This window comes from Muscardinus avellanarius (genome assembly GCF_963383645.1).
Source record: "Muscardinus avellanarius genome assembly, chromosome: 1".
In the NCBI taxonomy this organism is placed as follows: Eukaryota; Metazoa; Chordata; class Mammalia; order Rodentia; family Gliridae; genus Muscardinus; species Muscardinus avellanarius.
The window spans coordinates 99,919,700-99,931,387 of NC_137786.1; the positions used below are offsets into that span (position 1 = coordinate 99,919,700).

General features: G+C 53.8%; 1 protein-coding gene across 2 annotated transcripts; it reads left to right on the top strand.

Annotated features, from left to right (window-relative positions):
• Positions 1-2,414: 2,414 nt before the first annotated feature.
• REEP2 (receptor accessory protein 2) lies at positions 2,415-10,205 on the top strand (the record flags this gene model as incomplete). 2 transcript variants are annotated; one of them, XM_080710156.1, is made up of 8 exons in its annotated part: positions 2,415-2,446; positions 4,112-4,184; positions 4,482-4,558; positions 8,966-9,086; positions 9,301-9,414; positions 9,681-9,828; positions 9,923-10,053; positions 10,137-10,205. In XM_080710156.1, 8 exons carry the CDS (start codon positions 2,415-2,417, stop codon positions 10,203-10,205), a joined length of 765 nt encoding a protein of 254 aa, XP_080566282.1. The 2 variants fall into 2 exon arrangements, with proteins under 2 accessions (XP_080566282.1, XP_080566283.1); XM_080710157.1 differs by having other exon boundaries at positions 9,687-9,828.
• Between the last annotated feature and the right edge of the window lie 1,483 nt (positions 10,206-11,688).

Consider the following 11,688-nt stretch of genomic DNA (forward strand, 5'->3'; position numbering starts at 1 on the left):
GTTTCAAAATAAATTTAAAAAAATAGGGCTGGGGGTGTAGCTCGGAGATAGAATATCCCTGGGTTCCATCCCCAGTACCACAAAATAAAAAATAAATATAGGGCTGGGGGTGTAGCTCTGAGGTAGAATGCCCCTGGATTTTATCTCCAATATTGAAAAAAAATAATAAATAAATAATAAAAGTAAAATAGGACGGGAAAGGAGAGCGATTAGGCTGGGGGTGCATCGGAGCTTGGTGCTGTGGTGAAAATCAGAAGACAGGCTAACCTACATTCTAGATATAAATGTTTTCAGAATTGGGACACGGCTGCCACCAGTGCTTACTAATGGGGGTGGAACTGAAGCCCTGGACTGGTCACTGACCAGGGTCCCAGGTTCCTTTCCCAGCTCCTGTTTGAGATGACAGTGTCACACCTCCTCAAGCCTGGCTCTGTTCCCCTGCAAAGCTGCTTGACAGCCTTGAAGAGTAGATCAGCCTACGTAGTCAGGTCCTCTTCTGACAGATTGATGCTGTGGAGAAGGGGTGGGTTGGGTGCAGCTGTTCGTTTGATTTTGAAAGCTCAGGTGATGTCTTTACAGGACCTGTAATGGGAAAGGAGTGTTTGCTAGTCCAAAGTTGGGGGATATAACTTGTTTAAGTAAACATGGAGCTAGGTGTGGTGGTGCACACTTATAATACCAGCATTTGAGAGGTTTAGCAGGATCGCGGTTCGAGGACAGCCTCAGCTACTACTTAAGCCCTTTGCAACTCTGTAAGACCCTGTTTCAAAATAAAGAATAAAAAAAAAAATAGGGCTGGAGGAGGTAGAATGCCCCCCGGGTTCCATCCCCAGTCCGTAAAAAGAAGAGAGAAAGACAGGCTCATATCTTTGAGGAGACTAGGGATTGGACCCAGGGGCAGGCTACCACTAAACTGCAGCTTCACCTCCCCCTTTTTTTGCATTTTATCTTGAGGCTGGCTAAATTGTTGCAGCTGGCCTTGAACTTGGGGTCCTCCTGCCTCAGCCTTCCAAGTCACTGGAAGGCATGTGCCACCACACAGGGCCTGGGTTTATATCTTAGCAGCATGACTTAGTGGTTTTGTGACACTTTGCAAATTACTGAACCTCCCTAAGCTTCCCATGTCCTTATCTTCAAAATGAGGATAATTATAACTTTTGCCTTATAGGGAGTTCAGAGGATCCAGTGAACTAATCCTAATGAAGCCCTTAGCATGTGGCTGAAAATGTGGGTAGAGGAGAGTAGGAAAGCCAGGGAGGGCGGCAGGGCCTGGTCATCCCAAAGCGCAGAGCCATGGCCTCCCAGGGGCCGCACCCTCCTCCCCGTCAAAAAATATTAAGCTTGGTGTGGTAGAGCACATCTGTAGTCCTAGTACTTGGGAGGCTGAGACAAGATGGAAGGTTTGAAGCTAACTTCAGCAATTTAGCAAGACTCGGCAATCTAGCGAGACCCTGTCAGTGTATTGTGTGTGTGGGGGGGGGGGTGTGTGCTGGGGGTTGTACCCAAGGGGTGTTCTACCTCCAAGCTACACCCCCAATACTTTTTTTATTTGGAAATGGTTTCCTTACCTTGATGAGAGTCTTGTTGCTTGCTGAAGCTGTCCTTGAACCTGAGATCCTTCTGTTTTAGCCTCCCAAGTACTGGGATTACAAGCATGCGCCACCACGCCCGGCACAAGGCTCTTTTTTTTTAATAAATAAAAAGCTCGAAGGTAAAATGCCCCTGAGTTCAATCCCCAGACCCGTAAAAAAAGAAAAAATAAATAGGACTAGGGGTATAGCTCAGAGGTAGACCACTCCTGGGTTCAATCCCCAGTATCAAACACAGAGAGAGAGAGAGAGAGAGAGAGAGAGGGAGAGAGAGAGAGAGAGAGAGAGAGAGAGAGAGAGAGGGAGGGAGGGAGGAAGAAGAAGAAGAAGAAGAAGAAGAAGAAGAAGAAGAAGAAGAAGAAGAAGAAGAAGAAGAAGAAGAAGAAGAAGAAGAAGGAGAGAGAGGGGAAAGAAAGGAGGAGGAGGAGGAGGAGGAGGAGGAGGAGGAGGAGGAGGAGGAGGAGGAGGAGGAGGAGGAGAGAGAAAGAGAAAGCATAGTTATCATTCCTCGTGGGATATTTAAGCCGTCAGCCTGATGTGAAGTGAGCATTAGGTGGGCTGGAGCTGACACCAGGATGGGACTCACAAGGATCCCCGGACTCGGCTCGGGCTGAAGGCGCATGCTCAGCCCTAGCAGGTGCTGGAGGGGCGCGCCGGGCCGCTGCGGCCTCCCCTTTAAGAGCCGCCACCACCTACGGCCCGAGGCTGCGGCTGCGGCAGGGACCTCCCCTTTAACGGCGGCAGCAACGCGTCCGCTGCCTCCGCGGCGGCTGCTGCTCGCGGCCCCGGCCCCGGCTGCCGCATCCCCGGCCGGCCGCGCCCACCATGGTGTCCTGGATCATCTCTCGCCTGGTCGTGTGAGTGTGGGGGCGCGGGCCGCCCAGAGGGGGCGTGTGGGGCCGGGATGGAGGCGGGGTGCTAAATCGGGTGGACGGCCGCCCACAGCCGCCCGGTCCCCGCGCGGGGTCCCCGGGGGCGGGAGGTCGCCTGGATGGGAGGGAGACTTGGAGCGTGAGCATGGCAGCTGGCTTCCCAGGGACCTTTTTTTTTTTTTTTTTTTTTTAGTTCCCTGCTTCTGCGCCCTCCCCCACCCTGAGGCTGAGCAGCGCTGGTTTAGAGGGAGGTGGGCACCCGCCCCTACCTAGCAGAGCTGGGTGGAGGGCTCCGCCGCCAGCCTCCCTCGCTGGGGTAGAGGAGAGTGGGAAAGCCGGGGAGGGCGGCAGGGCCTGGTCATCCCAAAGCGCAGAGCCATGGCCTCCCGGGGGCCGCACCCTCCTCTCCGTCCACTGTCCACTGTCAGCAGCCTGGGCCAGGACACCTGCCCAAGCAAGGCCTCGGAAGGCAGGGGCGGCGGAGGTGCCGGGAGATGCCGGGAGGGCAGAGTGCGGGAGGACACCGCGAGAGGCGTGTTCAGCCGGGGCGGTGGAAGCCTCGGAGGGGAGGATGCTAGGTGGTCCTCATTCCCGGAGGCCAGCCACAGTGCGGACCCACGTCGCCAGCACCTCCTGCAAGCTCGGGGTGGGGGAGCCCCACATGCAACCGACTTTGTCCTTGAGGAGTCTGCACACCCATCTGTGTGGGCCAGTAGCGAGTATTCTGCCTCCATAGGAGGCACGCTCTTGTCAGGGGGCTGGGCCTGACCACAGCTCCGCTCAGAGCCACTCTGCTTACTCAGGACTGCCCTCCCTGCCACCGGCCCAGCAGCCCCGGCCCGCTGCTTTCTTCCCATTCAGCGCTGTCACATGTGTGTCCTGGTTTCCTCTAGGTACTGCGGTCCTCTTCACCATCACACCCCAGAGGGAAGCCAGGGCCTTCTACCTTCATGTGGCCCGGGGTGGCTGCTGCTTTCAGAACCCCTGGCAAGCTCCCTAGGGAGCATTCCTCCTCTTCCTCCCCCACCTGTGGCCTGTAAGGGAATCCCCGGCCAGGGCCTTGAGCCCGGCCCTCCCCCAGCCTGGTCTTGGAGGAGTTGCATAGGGGAATCAACCACTTTACCCCTCCGCGGGCCTCCTGCCCCGCGCCCTCTGGTCCCCAGGGCCACAGGAGTGCCTCCCACTGCCAGGCTGAGTGCACCATTAGATGGTATCAGGCTCCCTAGCAGAGGTGGCCCTGCCCAGCCTGGCCCTGAGACAGAAGGTGGAGGTAAGAGCAGATGGGTTGAATGGCCTGAGGCCAAGAAGGAAGCTGCCCCAGGGCAGTGACCAGACCCTCACTCCCAGGACACGCTAACCAAGGATCATGGCTGAAGGGGCCACATTGCACTCTAGCCTCTGGGTCCTTCCCTGGCCTCCGGGGCTAGAGAAGAATGCAAACAGTGGAGGGGGGCATGACCCTTGCTGGCTGAGGCCCCCACCTTATGTATCTCCTGAGTCTTAGCAGCTTTGACTTTACCCCCTGACTGGCACCGTCAGTCCTGCGGGTGTGGCTCTCTGGGATTCGGGCCCTTTCCGACTCACCTACCCAGGGACTGATGCACAGAGCCAGCAGGGAGAGGGGCTCAGTAACCATGCCTGCCTCCCTAGGCTCATCTTTGGGACCCTGTACCCAGCCTATTCTTCCTACAAGGCCGTGAAGACCAAAAACGTGAAGGAATATGTGAGTGGGTGCCCCTTGCCCCCCCCAGCCCACATGCAGAGATTGGGGAGGGCAGCAGGTCACATCACAGGGTGGGGGTGGGGGTGTGACATTGTGCCCACACTGTCAGTCACCATCAAGACCCCGAGCGAGAGCTTCCTGGGTATTCCCTTCCTCCAGCTTTGGCACAGCCTGCAGATTCAGGTCCTGGGTGTTCTGCCCTCAGTCCTGGTGTGAGGGGCAGACAGACTGGGGGTCCTCGGGGATCCTGACCCTACAGCCCCAGGCCCCAGCAAATGCTGCCCTCTGTCCCCTCAGGTGAAATGGATGATGTACTGGATTGTCTTTGCCTTCTTTACCACAGCTGAGACGCTCACAGACATCGTGCTCTCCTGGTGAGGCCCAGCTTCCCTCCCTGCATCTCAGACAGACAAGACAGGGGCCCACAGTGGAGTCCCCCACCTCCCGATAGTCCCTTGGGGTCCTTGATATTCCTCCCCTTGCCTGACTTGATCAGTAAAATAAGAACAAACAGGGAAATTCAGGCAGCCTGCTTCTTACTATAGTGTGTGTGTGTGTTACTGAGAATCGAACCCCCAGACATTCTACCTCCAAGCTATCCCCCAGCCCCATTTTATTTTTACTTTGAAACAAGGTCTCAAACCGGGTATGGCGATACATGCCTGTAATCATAGTCCTTGTGGGGCTGAGACAGAAGAATTTCAAGTTCAAAGCCAGCATTTACAACTTAGTAAGGCTCTCAGCGACTTTGTGAGACTCTGTTTCCAACTTAAAAAAAATACAATAAAAATAGGAGCCAGGCCGGGCATGGTGGCCCACGCTTGTAATCCCTGCACTTGGGAGGTGGAGACAGGAGGACCGTGCAGGTTCGAAGCCAGCCGCGCTGGCTTAAGAGACCCTGTTTCCAAATAAAAAAGTATAAAAATAGGTCTGGGAGTGTAGCCCTAAGGTAGAAGGGTTTCCAGGAATCCCAGTATCACCAAAAAAAAAAAAAAAAAAAAAAGGAGCCAGGCATGGTGGTGCCTGTTTGTAATCCCAGCATTTGAGAGGCTGAGACAGGAGGATTGCAGTTCTCAGACAGCCTCAGCTACGTAGTGAGGCCCTTTGCAACTTAATGAAATCCTGCTTCAAAAACAAAGAATAAAAGATAGGGCTGGGGGTATATCTCAGAGGTAGAATACCCTGGGTTCCATCCTCAGTACTGCACTTCCAAGGCATTTCCAAAAAAAAAAAAAAAAAGGAAGAAATAAAGAAAAGAAAGAAAGAAAGAAAAGAGGAAAGGTAGTAGAGAATGGAAAACAGTACTTAAAAGAGAGAGGTGCAAGCCAGGCATGGCCATGTATGCCTGTAATCCCAGAATTTTGGAGGCTGAAACAGGAGGATTACAGGTTCCAGGCCAGCCTCAGCAACTTAGCAAGAACTTGCTTCGAAACAAAAAATTAAAAAGAGCTGGGAGCCGAGCGTGGTGGCGCACACTTGTAATCCCTGTACTTGGGAGGCTGAGACAGGAGGATCATGGTTCGTGGCCAGCCTCAGCTACTTAGTGAGGCCCTCTGAAACTTAGATCTTGTTTCAAAATAAAGTATAACTAACCAGGGGTGGGGGTGTAGCTTGGAGGTAGAATGCCCCTGGATTCAACCCCTAGTACCGAAAGAAAAAAAAAAAAAAAAAGAACTAAGGTGTAACTCCTCAGAGGTAGAACACCCCTAGATTCAATCCTCAGTACCAAAAAATAAACTGTAGCTGGGAATTTTGGCACATGCTCGTAATCCCAGTACTCTGAAGGCTAAAACAAGAGGATCACAGGTTTAAAGCCATCCTCAGCAATTTAGTGAGGCTCTCAGCAACTTGGTGAGATCTTGTTTCAAAATATTAAATAAAATAGGGCTAGGGGTATAGCTGAGAGGCAGAATTCCCTGGTTCAATCCCTGGCACCACAAAAATAATAAAAATAAAAAGCCGGGTATGGTGAGTGGCGCACGCTTGTAATGCCAATACTTTGGAGGCTGAGACAGGAGGATCAAAGGTTTGCAGCCAGCCAGTCTCAGCAGTTTAGTAATTTAATAAGACCCTGTTTTGTTTTTGTTTTTGTTTTTGCAGTACTTGGAATTAAACCCAGGGGCATTTTACCTCCAAGCTATACCCCCAGCCCTATTTTTTATTCTTCATTTTGAAACAGGGTCTCACTAAGTTGTGGAGGGCCTCACTAAACATAGCTGAGGCTGGCCACGAACCTGAAATCCTCTCGTCTAAGCTTCTCGAGTACTGGGATTACAAGTGTGCACCACCATGCCTGGCAAAGACAGTTTCAAAATAAAAGAATAAAATCAGGCCAGGCGTGGTGGCGCACGCTTGTAATCCCCGCACTTGGGAGGCGGAGAAAGGAGGATCACACAGGTTTGAAGCCAGCTGCGCTGGCTTAAGAGACCCTGTTTCCAAATAAAAATATAAAATAGGTCTGAGAGTGTAGCCCGAAGGTAGAAGGGCTTCCAGGAACCCCAGTACCACCAAAAAAAAAAAAAAAAAAAAAAAGAATAAAATCAGGCAGGGGAGTGTAGCTTGGAGGTAGAATGCCCCTGGGTTCCATCCCCAATACCACAAAAATATAAAAATAAAAAAGGGTTGGGGATATAGCTCAGAAGTAGCATGTCCCTGAGTTCAATCACCAATACCACAAAATAGTAAAATTGTTGGGGGTATAGCTCAGAGGTGAAATGCCCCTGGGTTCAATTTCTAGTACAAGAAAAATCAACAAAAAAGGGGTGGTGGTGCTGAGTGTGGTGGCAGAGGCCTGTAGTCCCAGCTACTTGGGAGTCTAAGGCAGAAGGATGGCTAGAAGCCAGGTGTTGGTAATTCCAACTTGGAAAGCTAAGACAGGAAGATTGAGGTGCAAAGACAGCCTCAGCAAGTAGTGAGACTCTCATCAACCTAATGAGACCCCGTTTCTTTCTTTGTGCCTCTGTGCCTGTGTGTGTGTGTGTGTGTGTGTGTGTGTAGTGCTGGGGAATGAACCCAGGGGCATCTACCTATCTACCTCTAAGCTACACCCCAACCCTATTTTTATTAATTCTTTTTTTTTGTGTGTGTGGCACTGGGGATAGAACCCAGGGGCAGTCTACCTCTGAGCTACACCCCCAGCCCTATTTTTTATTCTTTATTTAAAACAGTGTCTCAGCCGGGCGTGGTGGCACACGCTTGTAATCCCCGCGCTTGGGAGGCTGAGACAGGAGGATCGCGCAGGTTCGAAGCCAGCCTCAGCTACTTATTGAGGCTCTCAGCAACTTAGTGAGACCCTGTTTCCAAATAAAATAGAAAATAGGTCTGGGAGTATAGCCCGGAGGTAGAAAGCCTCTGGGTTCCACCCCCAGTACCACAAATAAATAAATAAATAAATAAATAAATAAATAAATAAAAAAACAGTGTCTCACTGAGTTGCAAAGGGCCTCACTAGGTAGTAGTTGAGGCTGTCCTGGAACTGCGATCCTCCTGTCTCAGCCTCCCAAATGCTAACTGAGATTACAAGTGTGTGCCACCACATCAGGCTAATTCTTTATTTTGAAACAGGGTCTCACTAAGTTACAGAAAGCCTCACTAAATAGCTGAGGTTGGCTGCGAACCTGCGATCCTCTTATCTCAGCCTCCCAAGTACTGAGACTACAAGCCTGCGCCACCACACATATAGGAGGCTGAGACAGGAGGATCGCAGTTCACGGACAGCCTCAGCTACTTAGTGAGGCGCTTTGCAACTCAGGGAGACCCTGTTTCAGAATAAAGAATAAAAATAGGGCTGAGGGTGTAGCTCAGAGATAGATGCCCTTGGGTTCCATCCCTAGTACCACAAAAAATAAATAAATATAAAAATAAATCAATAAAAAATAAAAATTGTACTAGAGTGTAGCTTGGAGTTAGAATGGCCCTGGATTCCATCCCTTGTACTACCCCTACTACTGCTGCAGCTGCTGCTGCTGCTGCTGCTACTACTACTACTACTACTAATAATAATAATAATAATAATAATAATAATAATAACTGGCTAAGGGTGAGCTCTGAGATAGAATGCCCTGGGTTCAATACCCAGAACAAAATCAAGAAGGGGGCTGAGGTAGCTCAATGGTAGAATGTCCCTGGATTCAATATTTAGGATTAAAGAAAAACAAAACAAAACCTGAGGGGCATGTCACAGCAGTGAGGACTAGGATCAAGAGGGCCCTCCCCTCCTCTTCATGGAGGAAGAGCTAGGAAGGGAGTGAGGGGCGGGCACAACCTGGTAGGTCAGGCAGCTCGTCTTGGTCTTGAGCCCAGGGCAGAGGCATGGGTGTCTCCTTTATCTTCTATAGGGAGAATCTGGGACTTGGAGAGTGTGTGTGTGTGTGTGTGTGTGTGTGTGTGTGTGTGTGTGTGTGTATTTTGCTCGGGATGGAACCCAGGCACATTCTACCTCCTACCTATACTCCCAGCCCTATTTTGTATTTTCTTTTTTATTTGGAAACAGATTCTTGCTGTGTTGCTGACAGCCTCACCAAGTTGCTGGGATCTTCCCGTCTCAGCTTCCCAAGTACTGGGGTACAGGCGTGTGCCACCACGCCTGGTTCTGGGATCACTTCTTGCTATCTGATCTGAAGTCTCTGCTGAGCCTCAGTCCCCTGGGAGCCTGGTGGGGACCCCTGCGCATTGTGGGTGGGTGGGGCACTGTCTAGGGCCAGGCAGGGAGTGAGGGCTGCTGAGCCCACACACCCCCTCGCTCCTCGCCTTGGGCTGTACACTTGGCCTCTGTGCCCTAGGTTCCCCTTCTACTTTGAGCTCAAGATCGCCTTTGTGATATGGCTGCTGTCTCCGTACACCAAGGGCTCCAGTGTGCTCTACCGCAAGTTTGTTCACCCTACGCTGTCCAACAAGGAGAAGGTTTGCATCCACTCCCAGCTTGCTTCCCAGCCCGCCCCAGGCCCATCGGCCCGGTGTCTGCAGCCCCATACACCCCTGGCTCCCCAGAGCCTGTGCTGACCTGGCAAGGCCCCGGCCGCCGGAGGGGGCAGAGCGTTTGTGCTGGGCGAGCAGAGGTGCAGCAGGGCGGCAGCAGCGGCGCCCCTCACCTCTCCCTCTTCCCCTCCAACCCCAGGAAATCGATGAGTACATCACACAGGCCCGGGACAAGAGCTATCAGACCATGATGAGGGTGGGCAAGAGAGGCCTGAACCTGGCTGCCAATGCCGCGGTCACAGCTGCTGCCAAGGTGAGATGGAGTGTCCGCATGCCCAGGGGCCCTTCTTTATCTGGTGTCCCGGCCAGCCCCTTGGCGTCCGCCCTGTCTCAGGGTGGTTCAGGCTTCTAGACCTGGCTTTACAGGGACAGGCTGGCCCGGGTCTCTCCATGCTGTGTGGGTGTGGGTGAGGCTGGCGTGTGGGGGATCGAGGCCAGGGGCTGCTCCAGAGCTCTGGTGACCTCTCCCTCCACCCTGCCCCCTTGCCCCACTCTTTCGGTGCGCGGTGGTGACCCTAGGGCCAGGGGGTGCTGTCAGAGAAGCTCCGGAGCTTCAGTATGCAAGACCTGACACTGATCCGGGATGAGGATACGCTGCCTCTGCAGGGGCATGATGGCCGCCTCCGACCTGGCCCCGGAGGCCTCCTGGACACCATTGAGGACTTAGGTAGCGGCAGGGCCCAGGGCAGGGGGGGAGGCGCGGGGGCATGGGAGCCAGGAGGAGACGCCTGGACCTCCCTTTGCTTTCCTCCCCCACCCAGCTGATGACCCTGGCCTGAGTTTAAGGTCTAGCACAAACCAGGCAGATCCTCGGACAGAGGCTTCAGAGGACGACCTGGGAGACAAGGCCCCCAAGAGGATCAAATCCGTCAAAAAAGTGCCCAAGACTGAGGTGAGAGCCCTGCCAGAGCTGGGGACATGGGGAGAGCGGTGGCAGAGGCTGAGCCCTGGCCTCCTGCCTCTGTCCCTCCACAGCCACTGGCTTCCAAGACGCTGAAGACCCGGCCCAAAAAGAAGAGCTCTGGCGGGGGCGACTCAGCTTGAGGTCCTCGCCCCAGCCCCTGCTCCTGCCCCACGCCGCACATCAGCCCAGGTGCCCGGGCCCTGGTGCCCCTCAGATGGCCGTTGCTGGGGTCTGCCCAGTGGCCACTGGTCTGGAGGGGGCTTAGAAAAGATGAGAGCCCAACCGTGGGGTTTTAGGGTAGAGGCTGGCCCAGGACCGAGCTCCCAGGAGGCAGGGGCTCCCTGGTGGCCGCTCTTCTCCCCCCTCCAGCCCTGTCCCACCCACCCAGTGCCTTGCTGAAGACCACGGCCACCCCCTTCTCTGAGGCCCTGACCTGCCCCCTCTGCTCTTCCTGGATGGCGGTAGGGGGCTGAAGCAAGGAGAACAGGCCTGGGGGCCTGGGCAGGGCCTCAGGTGCAGCTGTGAGCCTAGGACATGGGGTTAGTGGAGGCTGAAGTGACCTGGATGGCCCCCAGAGCTGCAGCCAGAAGGGCTATGTGCTCCAGGACCCCACTGACAAAAGAGCTGGGGTCCCAGGGTACGCATGAGTGTGTGCACCTTACGGGCCCAGGGCCGGAGGCAGTGTGTGTGAAGGACTGCCCCCCCAGTCACCTCCTTCACCTTCAGCCTGCCCTTTCCCCTCTAGACCCTCTTGCTAGTCTCTGAGCCTCAGAGGACCCCAGCTCCTGACAGCCTGGGCTCTGAGGGGCCCCTCTCCTTCTTCCCTTGCCCCTCCTGCCCACCTTGGGGCCACTATAGAGGCCCTGCGCTGCCCCCCTCACCTGGGGACCCATTCTCCATTGCTCCCAAGTTCCCTTCTTGTGCCAAGCAGACCCCTGTCAGCCCAGGCTCCACCCGCCCTGCCCTGCTTCTGCCATGGCTTCAGCCAGGGCCAGGAGGAACCTGGGAAGAGGAAGAGAAATGCAGGAGCCGAGGGACTCCTGACTCCATGGAAGGACGGTGCCCCGTGGGCCTTTGACACTGGATGAGCCAATAAACCAAATTCTGGCACCTCATTTACTTTGGCCTCTGTGTTGTTCTTGCTCTGTTCAGTCCACTGGAGCTTAGGCCTCTGGCGAGAAGCAGAGTCCAGCTATGGGGAAAGGGGGGAAGGCCCGGGACAAGATGGCCTGGGGTTGGTACTGCTTGGGAAAATGGTTTCGGGTTCAAGATAAAGCCAGGTACCTAAGAGGGGCCCGTCTCCAAGGGTTGTGTCCACCCTCAGAATCCTATCCCAAAGCCAGGCGTGGTAGCACATGCCTGAAATCCCAGTAACGGGAGGATGAGACAGGTTTGAGGGCAACCTCATCAAATAGTGAGACTCTGAGTCTCTATTTCAATTTTTTTTTTTTTTTTTTTTTTGGTACGGGGGTTCCTGGAAGCCCTTCTACCTCCGGGTTACACTCCCAGACCTATTTTTACATTTTTTTTTTAATTTTGGAAACAGGGTCTCCTAAGCCAGCGTGCATGGCTGACTTCGAACCTGCAACAATCCTCCTGTCTCTGCCTCCCAAGCACGGGGAT